This window comes from Cetorhinus maximus, chromosome 14, assembly GCF_964194155.1.
Source record: "Cetorhinus maximus chromosome 14, sCetMax3.hap1.1, whole genome shotgun sequence".
Classification (NCBI taxonomy): Eukaryota; Metazoa; Chordata; class Chondrichthyes; order Lamniformes; family Cetorhinidae; genus Cetorhinus; species Cetorhinus maximus.
In genome coordinates, this window is record NC_135892.1 from 102,535,809 (window position 1) to 102,554,768 (window position 18,960).

The window sequence follows — 18,960 nt, forward strand, 5'->3', positions numbered from 1 at the left end:
CAGGTTTAAAGGTTGCCCTGAGCTAGTTTTACTGTTGTTGGCTGTTAGTTAGCTTAGGGAGGGACTTATGCCTCCATCTGGGAGGATGTTCACCTCTGAAAGCTGCTTGCCAATCAAATGGCCAGCAGCTCTCTAAACCCAGCAGCATACTTATAGTAGTGTCCACTGCTGGGACTACATCCAGTCCCCAGTGACAAGGAGCCATGGACCTGGATTAGATGGTAAGTCAGGGGGTATCACAGGGGCCAGGCTGTAGGCCCTGGCAATGGGGGTGAGGAACTAGGATTAGGAGGGCAGGATGGGGTGGACAGAAGATGGTGGGAAGTCCTGGGGCTGGGGGCCTCCTTTGGGCACAGGATTCCTGGACGGGAAGGCTCACCTCACCTGAACCCCACCCCACCCTTCAGCCCGCATTAAGGCCTCCACAGGGCTCACCTGGGAGCCTCGTCATGTGTGTGTAGTATAGATGTGTTTGGGCAGAGCAAGGGTTAACGTGGGACTGGAGAACAACACCATTCGTGGTATGATGTAGAGTTACAGAATAGACTGCGAGTACAGTAGAAGAGTCTGGAAGAAGCCAGCATGGAGACATAGAGATGTATATGATTTTGAGTTGTTGACAAACACTTCGGGCACGCCGCCGGGATCGTCCAATCCCACAGATAGTCAATGGACTTTTGACTGGGTTGCCAAATCTCCAGCGGTGAGAAAAAATCTCAGCCTTAATGTTCAACCATACAAGCCTCCAGATCTCTTAGTGAGATACCAAACGACCTTACAACATGGTGACAGTGAAGGATGAACCCCAAAACCCCAGAGAAGCTAGAAAGGAACCCAGAATCTCAAAGCATGAAAAAGTAAAGAAACTGAAGCCTGACCAGAGCAAAGTGCACCTAAGGGCAAGACACAGTTGGAGATCACCTAAAAAGAAGCTCCATTGCAGACATGTATGCCAAAGGACTCCACCAGGGCACATGGAGGTCCATTGCCAAACCTGATTGAACGCAGAGTCGAGGGACCTGGCTAGATCACAAAAGGCTGAGCAAAATTCAAAAGAAGAAAAAAGGCTGAAAGGCAGAAGAAGAATCCACTGTGCAGATGAAAAGAAGAACCTGAGTGAATGCAGTCAAGAGACCTAGCCAGATCACAAGAAGGGTGAGCAAAATACAGTAAAAAGGCAGAAATTACCTTTTAAAATAGGCAGCAATCAGGATCAGCACTAGCATTCCAGAGTGCAACTGTAAGAAAGCTGCAGCAACTGGTCCACAGCCGGCACCATAACACATGGCAGCCGAGCTCGACTGAATGAGGAAAGAAATTTTAACCGATAGGCAGAGCTACAAAATCATCTTCCATTTGATTCCCAGGCTTAAAAAAGAAAGTAGTTGGCCCAAACGATTTATTTTGAAGGTTTCCTGTGGAAAGAATGCATTTTAAAAAACGGCCCTATTAGCGCAATAGGAGCCTGCCAAAACCGGGCAAGCGTGGGAAGATCAAAGACAAAAATTAAAAGGAAGCTGCGGAGCCATCTTGAAAAATAAAAAAAATTAAAGATATACTCCCCTGTTATGAAAAAGGAACATGAATACGAAAATAAAACTACCAGCCCAATTTAGGCGAAGGCAGGGGCCAAACCAGACCGGAAATTGGGCATCATGGGGAAGAAAATTTTTAGAATGCAGGAGCACATCAGGACTAAGTAAGAAGTCAGAAGAAGTACAACTTAATACTCGAAACGTCAACTCTTTTCTTCTTCGCCGATGCTGCCAGACCTGCTGAGTTTTTCCAGGTAATTCTGTTTTTGTTTTGGATTTCCAGCATCCGTAGTTTTTTGTTTTTTACATTTTTATACTTGTTTGGTGTATTTACTGATGCAAGGCATTGAGGAATCCTCAGCCAACTTTGATGAGATATTGAAAGCCTTTGACAAATATCTTAATCTCTAAGTGGTGGAAAGCGCAGACATTAAAAAGAGGAATAGAAAACTCCAGTGAAGCAACAAAAGGGAAAAAGACAATACCCAAGCAAATCACATAATGGCGGAAGAGAACCATCCAAAATATATATTTTTTAAATCCCGTAACCCGAAAGAAACAAACTCCGCAAAAGGAAAATCTGATAAGATCAGAAAATGTTTGTATCAAAGCAGGGGAGGTGATGGTACAGTGGCATTATCGCTGGACTAGTAATCCAGAACCTAGGGTAATGCTCTGGGGACTCGGGTTCGAATCCCGAATTTGAATTTAATAAAAATCTGGAATTAAAAGTCTAATGATGACCACAAAACCATTGTCGATTGTAAAAACCCATCTGGTTCGCCAATGTCCTTTAGGGAAGGAAATCTGCTGCCCTTACCTGGTCTGGCCTACATGTGACTTCAACAATGTGGTTGACTCTTAAAAAATGCTCTCTGAGCAAGGGTAATTAGGAATGGGCAGTAAATGCTGGCCTAGCCAACAACACCCACATGCCATGATCGAATAAAAAAAAAAATTGGAAAACTTAAAACTCAAGCAGAGTAAGTACCTTTGAAAACACATGATAAACTGAAGTCTTCAATGAACCAGACCGTTCAAGATCTGCACAAACAAATTTCTGAGATGTCGTGAATGTACAAAGAGACTTTGAAAGAAACAGAATGTAATAAACAAAAATCTAAATCGTGTATGGACTCAAGAAAAGCACAAGGAGGAAGCAACAACTCTGAATTCCATTGTTGGAAAATCGAAGCAGGAGTTGGAAAAACTCAACCAGCAGTACAGCCAGGCACAACAGCAGCTAGAAGAGGTACTTGAAGTAGTTGCTGCCTTGAAAGACCCTTTGAAGAATCAATACATGCCCCTGGATAAACATGAGTTAAAAAAGATATTGAATACTACTTCAGAAAAAGCTATGTTTGAACTAGCAGTAGTGACAAAGCAATGCACAAGGCAGAGTGAGAAGGCAAGAACTGAACAAGAAAATAAACAGTTGAAAGAATAGTTGATTGTCCTTCAAGATCAAATGCAAAAGGAGTACTTCAGCAGCATGAAGAAATGAAGACTGCTTGAACAACAATGGAAGAACAGCAGAACAAAGTAGAGAAGACTCTTTTCAATTACAAGAAAACTCAAGACAAAGCAATTGAGTTCTGCAAAGTCAAGGAAAACCTATTGAAGGACCTTCACACGCCACAAGAATCCCTCAGGTCAAAGTTTGTTCCTCTGGAAAATTACAAAGAGAAGTAAAATGAATTGAATGTCACTTTGAAAGAACTGAAGAACCAGCTGGCAGAGAAGACTCAGCAATGTTCTATATTCCAGGAGAAAGCCAAGAGGTACAAGAAAGAGATTGCAGAGCTGAAGATCAGTGACTCGAAGGAAAAGCATTGGATGCCTCAAACTTGCTGAGAACCATTGACTTGTTGAAAAATGAAATTGCTGACATGAAAATCAAGGACCTAAATGGCAAGAGAAAGCAGAAGTTCTCACAAAAAAGTGTGAAGAGCCTCAGAAACAATTAGCAGAAGTGCCATGCAAGAATGTGAGCTTGAAGGATAGCACATAGGAATCAAGCTTTGCTAAGGAAAAACTATAGAGAACCAACCTTCACAGATGAAAAATTAGAACTGGGTGAACTTCAAGTATCAGAAGTATCTATTAAGTATTGTGAAAAATACCTGTAACAAGAAAAGGGTTGAGTGCAGAATTAACAACCAAAACTGATGAAATGTTGGAACTTCACCATGAAAAGAGCAGTGAAATTCTTGAACTTGGATCCAATCTGACAAACATGAAAGATGAGATGCATAGTGTGGAAGGGCAAATCCAGACTTGAAGAAGTAGATAACTCTGAAACAAAGACAACTTAATGCACCAGAGTGGTTGCTGAGCTGAATGAAAAGATTCATAAGCTTCAAAAAAATTGGAAGATAGGAGAGTAAACAAATATTGAGCTGAAATTGTGAAGCAAGTGGAATTGAAGGTTTATTTTTGAAACGCCAGCTTCCAGGAAGATCATGGCGGATCGCATGGAAAAATAAAACCTGAGTCTACTCTAGGAATGAACGGAGTAAATATTCCCTGCGGAAGGAGCTGGACAAACCCAAGGTGTCCAAACAAAGCAGATGGGCTGTTGATAAAGAGAAATGCAACTCAAAGGTGTGTAAAAAGTGAATCAAATGGAGACAAGCAAGTACTGGAAACACTAAGTACGACAATTTCAACACCAAACTGAGGCATCAACCCAAAGCAACTGAGACTAGGACCCACCATCCACAGTTAACAAAAGAAAAATTAAAGACAGAATCAAACTTAAAGAAAAAGCGTATAATTGCACAAAGATCGGTGACAGGTCAGAAGATTGGACAGAATGTAAAGAACAGCGAAGAATGACAAAGATTAATAAGGAAGGAAAAATTGTACAAGAGAAAGCTAGCTAGAAATATAAAGATGAATAGTTAGAGTTTTTATGGGCAGAATTTTTCGCTCGGCGTGCTGGCACTTGCCTGACACACTCAAGCATAAAATAACGCGCGATGACGTCGAGTGAGCATCCTGACGTCATAGCGCACTTGCGCAATATTTCGTCTGGTGGGCGCGTGCGGGTGCCAGAGCCACGTCCGCCATTAATTAAGAGGCCAGTTAAGGCCATTAAAAAGTCAATTGACCCCGACTTTTCATTGCCTGTGCGATTTCGCGCTTGTCACACGAGCAGGCGGCCAGTCAACAATTTCATAAAGCTCATCCACAGGTGTGATATAAAGGGTCAGCAGTATTGCTAGTGTGAGTAGTGAGGAGTTTGGTAGATAGTTTGATGCTGGAGACTTATTGGTATATGGCAGCTTCATCTATGTTCAGGACTTCATTGTTAGCATCTCCAGGCTTCATTTCAGGGCTTCTTGGTGTCTCCAAGGATCTTGGAGAATTCAGACTGTGGGCCCTTTCAGGTATCAGACAGCCTTCTGTTACCCTGGTAATGGGGATTGTGGTCTCCACTAGTGGCACGTCCACTGAGGAGGAAGGGAGGGGCAGAAGGGAGAAGAAGCCTATGCAGCTTCCAGGGGAGCAACCTGTGGGAGGAGAGACGCAGGCTCAGTGGGTGCAGGGCCAGCTGGCAGTCCCAGGGGAAGAGGCCACGGAAGACACCTCTATCCTGCTGCCAGGGTTTACAGGCAGCAATGCAGCTACCTCAATATGTCCGAGGTGCAATGCCGAAGGGAGACAGTGACCTCCATCTGTCAGATGAGCGGGCCTGAGATCATCTCCGACTGTGTGGGTGGACACCCCATGTCAGTGGCTCTGAAGGTCACAGTGGCCCACGACTTCTATGCTTCTGGCTCTTTCCAAAGGTCAGTGGGGGATCTGTGTGTAGTCTCCCAATCAGCTGTCCATAGTTGTGTCAAGCTGGTGACAGAAACTTTGTTCAGGCGGGTATTGACTTTCATTCATTTCCGTACAGATGAGACCAGCCAGGCTGAGCAAGCCAGAGGCTTTGCAGCGATTGATGCGTTCCCCCACATCCAGGATGCAACTGACTGCACACATGGTCATCAAGGCGCCAGCGGGTCAACCGGGCGCCTTCGTTAACAGGAAGGGATTCACACCATGAACGTGCAGATAGTGTGTGACCATAGAATGCATATTCCGCAAATGTGTATAAGGTACCCTGTCAGCTCCCATGACGCATACATCCTGAGACACTCCCAGGTTCCGAGGTTCTTCGGTGCTCCAACCTGACTGGATGGATGGCTGCTGGGTGACAAGGGCTATCCCTTGAAAAGGTGGTTTGTGACGCCTCTCCCCCACCCAAGAACCAAGAGCAGAGGCAGAGCAGTGGTATAACAGGAACCATGCCTCCAGAAGGGCTGTGATAGAGAGGACCATAGGTCCACTGAAGATCGCTTCAGGTGGCTGGACCGTTCAAGGGGAGCACTACAATACCTCCCAGGGCAGATGTCACTGATAGTGGTCACATGCTGCACTCTGGCATTGTCAAGGGGGGACCCACTGGAGGAAGAGGATGGTGATGCAGCTGCACAGGCCACAGATGATAAATCCAGCAGTGAGTCAGAAGAAGAACATGGTGAGGAGAACACTGAGGGCATGGAGGCAGACCTCCAAGGAGGCAGGGACACACCAGGGACGCCTTGATCCAACACTCCTTCAGCTAGGCTGCCAAATAAGCGCTACCACCTCATGCCTGGGCTGCCGTCTCCATCCCGGATGTCTGAAATGGCCCTTTCCTTTGACTCCAAAGTCCACTCAGTGCCTATGCAATAAAGTTTCGAGCCACCCACATCCAGCATTACATACTGGCGTACCCTGCACCACATTAAATAAAGGTGAAGCGTACTCAGGCCATTATGACAAAAGAAAATTTATCTCATGTTGACAGTCAAAACAAATTAACAGACCCATCTTTGGTCTTCAACTCCAGACCAGTTAAAATAAACAAAGTATTGCACAACAGAAGATCGCCCGTGACCAGGCACTCTTGTGCTCATGGTATCTTAAACTTATGTTTGGAGATGCCTTGGTCTCCAGCTACGTCTTGGTGCTCCCCCCTTCATTGGCACCAGCATTGGAGACAGCCTGCTAACTCTGCTGTCCTGTTATCCTTGAGGCCTTGGCGGTCATCCGGTGGCCAGTGGAGCCTGTGCTCGCCCTGCCTGGGAGGAAGCGGCCAGTTCCATGGCTGGCAGCTCCCCAGTCGCCTCAGCCTCATCAAATGCCACGGTCACTGGCAGAGGGTCAGAGGAGCTACTACCGTCACTCAGAGCGCCCTAAGAGGAGCCCGCAGAGACGACGGGCAGCTCGTGTGCCAATGTGAAGTCGCTCTGGACTTCCCTGCTCACCATTGATGGACGGGCACCTAGCTGGGATACTGGGTACCTCATCCATCTCCCACATGGACACTGACCACCTGAGGTCAGTGCCTGTGTGGGTGCTTGCAGGTCTGAGCGCAACCCCCGGAATCCATGATTCTGTTCCTGGAGCTGCCTCTCCATGAGTGCGCTCGGTCATGAGGGTCAATGCAGTGCTCATGCTCTGCATGGAGTCCTCCATAAGGGAGACTATGGCACACATACCCTCATGGATCTCTGCCAGATCCTCCTGCACATCTCGCTGGACATCCAGCATCTGTTTCCTAATGGATGACTCCAGAAGCTCATCATCTGCCTTTGACTCAGCATCATCCTGGTCTCCAGCAGTCCTCTAACTGCCAACGCCCTGGGCACACTTTGCCTCCGCCTGCACCTCAAGCGAGTGTGAACTGCCCTCACCGCTGTGCATTGACATTCTAACCGAAGATCTAACGCCCACCAAGGTACTGGTATTTGTACTGGTTCCTAGTTCAGAGAGCAGGTGTGATGTAGGTGCATCTGGAGCCTGGTGTCAGGGGTGGATCTTCGGGGTCCTGCAATTGGGTTCGTGTTGGCAAACCTAAGGGAAAACAACGACATGTCATTAGTTTAAGTCATCACACTGTCACTGTGCATGCCAGGTACCCTGATGAGACATGGAGATCTGCATCATAGTGCCTTTCAATGATCAATGTGGAATCTATTTTTGAGGCTCCCATCAATGATGAGACTACACAAGAATGTTTTCACCATCCGATACTCTCACCTCTGTGCACTGCGTTCTTACCTTCATCTGACTTCCCAGCTTCTCCGTGGCCAGTTGACTGAGGTGCATGCCGGCTCTCCAGCTCAAAGGCGTCCTGCTCGTCTCTGGTTAAGATTAGGAGGTTTGGGGGGCCTCTGCCTCTCTGCGACTTTTCAATGCTGTTATGGGCCATCTTCTTCTGAAGGAACAGAAGAGCATTGATTAGTCCACCCTCTAAATGCAGCGCCATTGTAGCCTGGCCAACCCCACCTGAGGAGCACCTTGCAGGGCACATCTGAGTCGTGGCCCTCGAGCTGCAAGGCACTCAATCCAAGGAGCCAGGGCTCACCCCCTTGGCCAGCTCTGGTGTCATTGACAATTGGCACTCACACTCTAACACCCCTGAACTCCACGAGGGGACGGCCAGCCCTTAACACTTCAACACACTGATCCATGCCAACACGGAACTCACCATTCCTGAGCACAGCAGGTCATTAAACCTCTTGCAGCACTGGACCCAGGTGCGCCGCACCACATCATGGCTGCTGACCAGAACTGCCAGCTCCTCCCAAACTCTTTTTGTTAGGTGCAGTGGCCGCCTCCTTCCACCCCTGGGGACAAGAGTGTCCCTCCTGGAAGCCACCACTGGAGAATTAACAATGGACAATAAGGAGATGACAGGTGAATTCAACAGGTATTTTGCATTGGTCTTCACTATAGAGGATACAAATAACTTCCCAGAAATAGCTGTAAATCAGGAAATGGGAGGAAGGGAGGAACTCAGGAAAATTACAATTACCTGGGAAGTGGTATTGAGCAAATTGTTGGAGCTGCGGGCTGACAAATCTCCAGGTCCTGATGGACTTCATCCAAGGGTCTTAAAAGAAGTGGCTAGTGAGATAGTTGATACTTTGCTTTTAACTTTCCAATATTCCCTAGATTAAGGGAAGGTTCCACTAGGTTGGAAAATGGGAAATGTATCTCTTTCATTCAAAAGGGAAGGGAGACAGAAACAGGAAACTACAGGCCAGTTAGCTTAACATTTGTCATCAGGAAAATGTTAGAAGCTATTATTAAAGATGTTATGGCAGGGCACTTAGAAAAATTCAAGGCAATTAGGCAGAGTCAACATGGTTTTATGAAAGGGAAATCACGCTTAACCAATTTATTGGAGTTCTTTGAAGGAGCCACATGTGCTGTGGATAAAGGGGAACCGGTGGATGTGCTGTACTTAGATTTCCAGAAGGCAATGATAAGGTGCCACAGCAAAGGTTATTGTGGAAAAATAAAAGCTCATGGTGTAGGGGGTAATATATTAGCATGGATAGAAGATTGCCTAACTAACAGGAAACAAAGAATAGGCATAAATGGTTCTTTCTCTGGTTGGCAGTGTGTAACTAGTGGTGTGCCACAGGGATCAGTGCTGGGGCCTCAGCTTTTTACAATTTATATAAATGATTTATATGAAGGGAGCAATGGTATAGTTGCTATATTTGCTGAAGACACAAAGATAGGCAGAAAGTAAGTTGTGAAATGACATAAGGAGGCTACAAAGGGACACAGATAGATTAAGTGAGTGGGCAAAGATTTGGCAAATGGAGTATAATGTGGGAAAATATGAAATTGTTCATTTTGGCAGGAAGAATAAAAAGAGGCATATTACCTAAATGGTAAGAGATTTCAGAGCCCTGAAATTCAGAGGAATCTCGGTGTCCTAGTGCATGAATCACAAAAGGCTATTATGCAGGTACAGCAAGTAATTTTTAAAAAAAATTTTATTCATTCACGGGATGTGGGCTTCGCTGGCTGGGCCAGCATTTATTGCCCATCCCTAGTGCCCTTGAGAAGGTAGTGGAGAGCTGCCTTTTTGAACTGCTGCAGTCCATGTGGTGTGGGTATACCCACAGTGCTGTTAGGAAGGGAGTTCCAGGATTTTGACTTAGCAACAGTGAAGTAACAGCGATATATTTCCAAGTCAGAATGGTGAGTGACTTGGAGGGGAACTTTTAGGTGATGGTTTTCCCATCTATCTGTTGCCCTTGTCCTTCTAGATGGTAGTTGTCGTGGGTTTGAAAAGTGCTGTTGAAGGAGCCTTGGTGAATTCCTGCAGTGCACCTTGTAGATGGTACACACTGCTGCTACTGTGCATCGATGGTGGAGAGAATGAATGTTTGTGGATGTGGTGCCAGTCAAGTGGGTTGCTTTGTCCTGGACGGTGCCAAGTTTCTTGAGTGTTGTGGGAGCTGCACTCATCCAGGCAAGTAGGGAGTATTCCATCATGCTCCTGACTTGTACCTTGTAGATGGTGGACAGGCTTTCGGGAGTCAGGAGGTGGGTTACTCGTCGCACTATTCTTAGCCACTGACCTGCTGTTGTAACCACAGTATTTATAAGGCTAGTCCAGTTCAGCTTCTGGTCAATGGTAACCCCCAGAATGTTGATAGTGGGGGATTCAGTAATGGTAATGCCATTGAGCATCAAGTGGCGATGGTTGGATTCTGTCTTGTTGGAGATGGTCATTGCCTGACACTGCTGTGATGCGAATGTTACTTGCACATTTCCTTTATTAGGAAAACAAATAGAATATTATTGTTCATCATGAGGGGAATTGAATATGAAACTGGGGAGGTAATGCTTCAGTTGTACAGGGCACTGGTGAGATGACACCTGGAGTACTATGTACAGTATTGGCCTCCTTACTTAACGAAGGATGTAGATGGGTTAGAAGCAGTTCAAAGAAGCTGTCTTATGCGGAGAGGTTGGACAAGTTAAGCTTGTATCCAGTGCGGTTTAGAAGAGTAAGAGGCGACTTGATTGAAACCTTTAGGATCCTGAGGCGTCTTGGCAGGGTGGATGTGGAAAGCATGTTTCCCCTTGTGGAAGAATCTAGAACTAGGGGTCACTGTTTAAAAATAAGGGATCGCTTTTTAAGACAGATGAGGAGAAATGATTCCTCTCAGAGGGCTGAGAGTCTATGGAACTCTCTTCCTCAAAAAGCAGTGGAAGTAGAGTCTTTGAATATTTTTAAGGCAGAGCTAGATAGACAATTGATAAGCAAGGGGGCGAAAGATTATCGGGGGTGGGTGGGTGGTTACAATCAGATCAGCCATGATCTTGTTGAATGGCGGAGCAAACTTGAGGGGCCAAATGGCCTACTCCTGCTCCTAATTCATATATTCGTATGTATGCTCGTATGTTGTTCGCGTGAGACCCATCCCTCCAAACATGGAAAAAACGAGACCTGGAAGAATTGTCAAGCCTCCAGACCATCTGAATTTATAAAGTCAGACTTGAGGGGTTGGCAGGGGAGAAGGGGTAACAATGAAAGAAGAATTGTATTATAAATATATTTGAGTAAGGACTTAGTGGGAGGTATAGTATAGGTGTTTGGGCAGAGCAAAGATTATTGTGGGACTGGAGAACAGTACCTTCCATGGTATTATGTACAGAGTCACATGATAATAGACTGTGAGTACAGTACAGGAGTCTGGAAAAAGCCAGCATGGAGACATTACCCATGCATAGCTGTACCTTGGAGGTATATATAATTATGAGTTGTTAACAAACACTTAATGTTCAACCATACCAGCCTCCAGACCTCTTAGTGGGACACCAAACAACCATACAACAGCGTGGGCTTCATCCACCACTGGTAAAATATCAACAGGAGCAGGAGGAGGCCCTTAAGCGTCCATTAACTAGCTTGGCCAGCCTAAGTGCATCCAGAAGCTGCTGCAGTATGGTTGGATGGAAGAGACACTGTAGCAAGGAACCCATGCAATGGGAGGCCTGGAGCCTGAGCCACTTCTGATGCTTAATCAGAGATCTGGGCACATAGAGCAGTGGTAACCCAGAAGTTTTATTTTTTGGCATATCTCGGGAAGAAAAACATGCCCTTAGTGTTGATGCAGTCAAAGTAAGATTGCTCCATTTTCTGGCTGCCAACACCTGTGGCTGGATTTTTAGGCCCAACTGGGGGTGGGGAGACATGGAGGTCGGCAGGTGGAGAATTTTGCACTGCCAGCTGCTGTGCCATTTGCCCAGATCCATTTCGAACCCGGGCTATTTTCCTGGGGATGGGGTCGGGGACAGTGTTGGGACAGCTAGACTATTAAGTTAATTAAAGACCCATTAAGCCTTAATGTCAGAGGCCAACTGGGATTTCACATTTGACACTCTAGATGTCTGCAGATGATGGGAAGCATGGAAGGCGCCTGAAGGTGGGGTCCCAATGACAGACTTCATTTTCAGCTACAGGCCGCCATGTGGAGGAGTTCCACAACCATCCTTTCCCACCACCATAATGATGACCCAGTTACTCGATCTTTTATTTTAACTTCTAACAAGTTGGAGAGCTGGTGCCTCCATCTTGGGGCACCCTCTCTTTTACTTGCATGCCATGACACCCTGTTGCTTCTTCAGTGTTGGAGGGCCTCCTATTGGCCCTCCAGCTTCGAGACCTGCCCACTGTCCTTAATTGGATGTTGAGCCCAACCGCTGGCCATTAATTGGCCGATTCAGGAAAAATCACATTGAGTGACTGTTCCCCACACAATGTGGACTTCTGACTCCCACTAAGCCTGACAGCGGGATTTTGAAGCCTGCAGGGAAAATCCGGTCCATGGTCTTTTGCACGCAAATAAAAATGAATTTTTAGTTGAAAGTTAAAATGAGTTTTCATTTTATCTAGAAGCTAATGGTGAGGACTGAATTCCTTGACATTAGGAGTCCAGGAGTAAAGAAATTAGTTGTTAATGAACCAGCTCCACATTCAGCGTTGGGACAACAGCAGAAATTGGGTGTTTTCTACTTGTGTTCTACTTTTGTTTAAGCTGGGTGCGTCGCTGGAAGCTACTGGACAGGAGCAGGAGAACAGCACAGACTAAAACCTGAGCAGGGATGGAGTGAAGAGGGAGTGGAATCCAGTTGGACAACTCAGGCCAGCCCTACTGGAAGGAAGGGAGCAGCAGTAGAGCGGTTAGGTTTGGGTGTAAGAGGAAGAGAATGTAGGCAGAGCTGGAATGTAGGCAGAGCCGAAGTGTAAACAGAACCAGGAATGTGTGTGAGCTCATTAGAGTCAGAAGCTTGTGAAGACCTAGGCATCCCTACATCAGAATTCTATAAATGCAATTGCAGAACTAATCTTTCTACCATTTTATTTCTAGGATATTATGGTGATCCACTCACCTCAAAATTCACAACATTTGAAACAACATTGTTTAGAATCTCAAACTGATTCTCAGTAAGATGTGTCATAGCAGCTATAGCTTGGGGGATTTATTTTTTAGCTTCAGTGATGGAAAACCAAGTTTTGTGTTATATGATTGGTGGATAATAATGCAGAAAATAGCTCAATAGAAAAGAAAAAACACAGACTTATGCACTTAACCCATGTGGAAAAAGAAAATTAACTGGCAGCTTCACAGCCAGGATGCAGTCAACGCAAGTTTTGCTATATTTATAAAATAGCAGTGCGTGCCACGGGAAAGTAGGACAATGGAATTGATATCCTCTGACAAAGAGCTGACACAGATAATATGGCCCAGTAGCTTCTCTCTAAGGGTCTATGATCTGAAATTTAAATGTAACACAATATTCTAGGCTGCTCTGCAACTTACACAGTGAACTTTGGAAAAAATCAATCACAAGCTATTCAAATAATTTTTGCTTATATGACAATCTTTCTATCTCACCTACATGATATGCATGATATATTGTAGGATAACAAGCTATTAAAACAAGTTTGGATGACAGCACAGACACCGAAAGTAACAAAATTTTGCAAGCATCTACTAACAATGCTAAATTTCATACTACATCTCATGTTAAACACAATGACCAGGTGCAGCTAGTGGTAGGAAGTTGGAATCTCAATTTGATTATAAAATTTGAACCTAATTCTCAAACGGAGTGTAGACCTGCTTAACCTTCTTAAATGATCTTACCTAAATTATCTATAAGTTACAAAAGCAAAATTTTGCAGATGCCAGAAATCTGAAAAAAAACACAGAAAATGTTGTAAATACTCAGCAGTTCAGGCAGCAGCTAAGGAGAGAGAAACCAATTTAACGTTTCAGGTTGACAACCATTCGACAGAACTCAATAATTTATATGGTTTGTCTGAAATAAACATTTAAATTAGGGATTGTATATTAATGCTAATTCTATTAAAACATGAGTAGAATGAAAGCATTGCAGAAAAATTAGCATTTTAGAAGCCAGATCATAAGTACAAAATGAATGGATTACCATGCGTTACAATTGGAAAACATATGCCATTATCTGGAACAGATTTATCTCACTTATTTTGCTTCAGGTTGTCACACCCTCAAGAGGTAGAAGGATTGAGAAATGGGAGACAAATTTCAGATGGAAAGTCTAATTTCCTTTAATAGACTTATGTAATATAAACTCTTCTGCTTTTATTCTAGTTAATGAACTGGAGGTACTGCTTAGTTCCCAGAATACACTCATAAACAAATTGAAAGCAGAGTGTAATACTTTAAACCAAAAGCTGCAAAAGATTACAGAAAAAAACAGGTAGGATTCATTTCTGACATTATCCCAGATGCTGAGTTTATAATTATTGCGATAAAGAAAAGTAATTTCTAACCATTTCAGCACTGTTTTGTGGAATATGGTTATTCTGATCTCAACAATCAAAACTTAAGATGCCTAGAAATTGTTTTCTGTAGCAGATATGCTGCACATCCATAATTTGTTTGTAATAACAATGTGTTTGTTATTTTGTCTTCTATGATTTCATGTCTACTGACTTGCAAGTAATATCTTTCAATGTACACACAATAAAGATTGCGGTTCCAGAGTTTGATGGCCTAAGGTTCTGCCATTGCAAGGCAGTTGAATAATACGACTGGAAGAACAAAAAAAAAATTTGTATTCACCAATATTAACAATGAATTTTTGCTGTTTAAAAATAGTAGACTGTCATCCAGAACAAGACCGGTAGGTTTAACTAACTTGGAGTTTTTTTGATAACAGAGAGGGTTGATGAGGGAAATGCCATTGAAGTGGTGTACATGGACTTTCAAAAGGCATTCGATAATGTGCCGCACAACATTCTTGTGAGCAATGTTATAACTCATGGAATAAAAGGGACAGTAGCGACATGGATACGAAATTGGCTGAGTGACGGGAAACAGAGAGTAATGATTTTTCAGACTGGAGGAAGGTTTGTAATGGAGTTCCCTGACCTTCCTGATGTATGTTAGTGACCTAGACCTTCGTGAACAGGGCACAGTTTCAAAATTTGTGGATGAAATGAAACTTGGAAGAATTGTAAACAGCGAAGAGGATAATGTAAAAGGGCATAGAAAGGTTGGTGGAATGGGCGGGCAAATGGCAGATGAAATTTAATATAGAGAAGTGTGAAGTGATTAATTTTGGTAGGAAGGATGCAGAGAGACAATATAAAATAAAAGGTACAATTTTAAAAGGGGTACAGGAGCAGGGGGACCTTTGTGTATAAGTCATTGAAGGCACAGGACAGGTTGAAAGAGTGGTTAATAAAGCATACAGCATCCTAGGCTTTACTAATAGGGGCATGGAGTATAAAAGCAAGGATGATACGAAACTTGGAAGAATTGTAAACAGCGAGGAGGATAATGTAAAAGGGCATAGAAAAGTTGGTGGAATGGGCTTCTCTGTATTAAATTTTATGTTAAAATTGTATAGAACACTGGTTCAGCCTCAACTGGAGTATTGTGTCCCGTTCTGGATGCCATACTTTAGGAAAGATGTGAAGGCATTAGAGAGCATGCAGAAAAAATCATGAAAATGGTTCCATGGATGAGAAGCTTCATGTCGACAGATTGGAGAAGTTGGGACTATTTTCCTTGGAGAAGAGAAAGTTGAGAGGAGATTTGATAGAGATATACAAAATCATGAGAGGTCTGGACAGAGTAGATAGGGAAAAACTGTTCCCATTGGTTGAAGGATCAAGAACAAGAGGCCATAGGTTTAAGATAACTGGCAAAAGAAACAATGGAGACACGAAGCAAAACTTTTTCACACAACCAGAAAGGCCAAATACAAGTTTTGTGTAGTTGCAAATGTTATGTTCTCTACTCTGAAGCCACTATTAAAAGAAAGATGCGCCCATTGTTTTGTACTTCTTAAGTTGCTTTCTCCACATTTTCTTTTCTCTCTTCTTCCCATGAAGGTTGCAGATTTTGGGGTGCGGGTCCATAAGTACCTGCTACCCTATGGTACCTCACATAAGTGGTGATTCTTAATGCACAGATTACGACAGTTTATCAGCTGGCAATTCATCTTTGGAGGCATCACAGCAGATACAATTCTTTCCTCAGTCAATGCCTACAGACATAACTTCTCTTAAATTGGGTAGTGGGGGAAGTCATCGGATAATAACTGAGATCAGGAAAAGTGGAAGAAAATTCATCTCCAAACCCAAGAAAGCAATTAAGTATACTTTTTCTGCATCAAATAAGTTTGGCCATCATTATCTCAGGAATGTGATAAAACCCAGGTTCTGCATCATCAGTGATGTTCAGTTGTTTAACATTACCTATTTCCCTATTGAGCCATCTGAGGAGCATTATTAGGAAATGATTCTAAGCATCAAAAGCAATATTTTGCAGGCCTTGTAAAAAGAACTGTTTCTTTCATCTCATAATGAATGTTAATGCTGATTGCTGAACAGTGTGAAGAATTCCCTCTAAATTTGGCTTGTACTTTCTGGTCAAAATTGACCTTGGCTTTTAAAAGCTTGAATCTGGCCTAATGAACAAAATCATGAGATTTCAATATGTTTCCGTTCAGCACAGTGTTATTAGATGTCCTTGTACCAGAAGTCTATTAAGATCATAGAGATAAATTTGCCATGTTTCCTCCATCAGCCAAAGATTTTCTGAGTTTCCAGTACACCTGTGGGACCTGCTAAAGATGTCAGAATGAAAATGCTAAGTGGAAGATATATTGTCTGGGAGAGTCCCTAATCATCTAAATCACAAAGAAAGTAAGAAAGAAGAGGGACTTGCATTTATGCAGCACTTTTAATAGCCGCATGCCATCTCAAAATGCTCTACAGCACTTTTGAAGTATAGTCACTGTTGTAATGTAGGAAATGTGTCAGCCAATTTGCACACAGCAAACTTCCACCAACAGCAGAGTGATAATGACCCGATAATCTATTTCAGTGATGCTGATTGGGGGATAAGTATTGGCCAAGACACAGGGATATCTCCCCTGCTCTTCAGTGCAATAGTACCATGGGGTCTTTTATGTCCATCTGAGAAGGCAGACAGGGCATTGGTTTAACATCTCATCCAAAAGACAGTACCACTAACAGTGCAATACTGCAATACTGTGTCAACCTTGATTTTTGTGTTCAAGCCCTAGAGTAGAACTTGAATCCACAAACTTCTGACTCCGAGGCAAGAATGCTACCAACTGGTGAGCAATTTGCAGTCAGTGCTCCCCATACTGGAATAGATGGGAGATAGGAGGGAAGCAGGTACAGGTTCAGATGGGAGGTAGGAGGGAAGCAGGTTCAAGCCTATGCAGACACAATGGGCCGAACGGCCTCCATGCCGTTAAAATTCTGTGATTCTGTTTGATCATAGTCATCTATTTAGAGTAAACAATATAAAAAGAACCTAGTTTAGGACCCTTAAAGGCAGAAATATAGGAATAGGAAGCAAATTAACATTAAGGAGAGAGAGTGTTCTAGGTGTTCCTACAATCCTGGACAAAAAATTGGAGTTAACTGAAAAACTGAAGGAGTTGGCCAATAGTTAGGTGCATATGAAACAAAATGGAGTTGATGAATACTTGGGATTCTTTTCCAGATAAAGGGTGGAGGATTTTGCCTAAATAAGACAGACATTACTAATGAGAATTTTTAAACTAGAAGGATGGTGAAAGGTCTAGACCATGCACAAGAACACCAAGACCAGCAATTTCATCAGGAAAATATGGAGGTGAAGACCATAATTCAAGCAGAAAATCCTTAGGGTACAGGTTCAATATATTCCCAAAAAAAAGCTACCAGGCTGCAGCAAAAGCTGTATGTCTTGGGGTGGGTAGAGAAGTTTCTTTTTTTTATTCATTCATGGGATGTGGGCTTCGCTGGCTGGGCCAGCACTTATTGCCCCATCCCTAGTTGCCCTTGAGAAGGTGGTGTTGAGCTGCTGCCTTGAACCGCTGCAGTCCCATGTGGTGTAGGTACACCCACAGTGCTGTTAGAAAGGGAGTTCCAGGATTTTGACCCAGTGACAGTGAAGGAACTGCAATATATTTCCAAACCAGGATGGTGAGTGACTTGGAGGGGAACTTCCAGGTGACGGTGTTCCCATCCATCTGCTGCCCTTGTCCATCTAGATGGAAGTGGTCAAATAAAATGAGCCTTAAAAAAGGTGTGCAAGAGATATACAGCTAATAATAAAGGAAAACAAATAAGAGTATAAAAATATAGAAGGAAACTCAATATTATTAGATAGTTAAAGGGCATGGCTGATTAGAGATGAAATCAAAAATATTATATTTTGGAGGAATGGCAGAGATACGAAATGAACACTTTGCCTTGGTTTTCGCAGTAAGTGGCACAAAAGGAGGTGGCCCAATTAGATACGATAATCATAGCTAAGGAAATAGTACCACAAAAAAATGATGGAAGTCAAAATGCAGAAATGTACTGGGTCCTGATGACATGAAGCTGAGAATGCGAAGTGAGTCAACAGAAAAATAGCAGAGACCGAATGTAATCTTTCAAATAACCTTGGATATGGCAGTTGTGTCTGTGACTGGAGGGATGCCAATGTAACACCTCTGTTGAAAAAGAGAGAAAGGGATTATTCAGATAACTATAGACTAGTTAGTAGTGGGTAAATTTCTGGACGCCACAGCATCAGATAAAATTAATGCACAGAAAGACATGATGCAACCTGGGACACGCATCATCTGAAATAAAAACAGAGAGTACTGAAAATATTCAGAAGGTCAGGCAGCATCTGTGGAGAGAGAAACAGAGTTAACAGGCTGAACTTCATATAAGGATTGGTCATGGTCGTGTCAGATGTTAAAATGCAAAAAATCTGGAGGGACCCAACCCGCCTCAAATCTGCCCCCTGATTTTAACAGTCAGGATGAGGGGTGGGCAACCCAACTGCTCGCAGAAAGTGGGTGGGTCATTTAAATATTCTAATAAGGCTGCATGCCTTTATTTTAATAGTTAATCTGTTTTTAACCCAGGTGACTGGTTTCTTGGGCTACAGATAACTTGTCAGCTTAAAGGAGATAAGAGGGGCTGAATCCATAAGCACTGCTTTTGGTCAAGAGGAGCAGGAATGTTACCTCCAGGTCCAACAAGCTACCCAGTAAACACCACTCC

General features: G+C 43.6%; 1 protein-coding gene across 1 annotated transcript in view; it reads left to right on the forward strand.

Annotated features, from left to right (window-relative positions):
• Window positions 1–18,960, forward strand: part of sdccag8 (SHH signaling and ciliogenesis regulator sdccag8) — a 416,860-nt gene that overhangs the window by 267,976 nt on the left and 129,924 nt on the right. Inside the window, exon 15 of the mRNA XM_078557369.1 lies at window positions 14,021–14,129. Coding sequence (XP_078413495.1) covers window positions 14,021–14,129 — 109 coding nt within the window. The remainder of the gene's footprint in view (window positions 1–14,020; window positions 14,130–18,960) is intronic.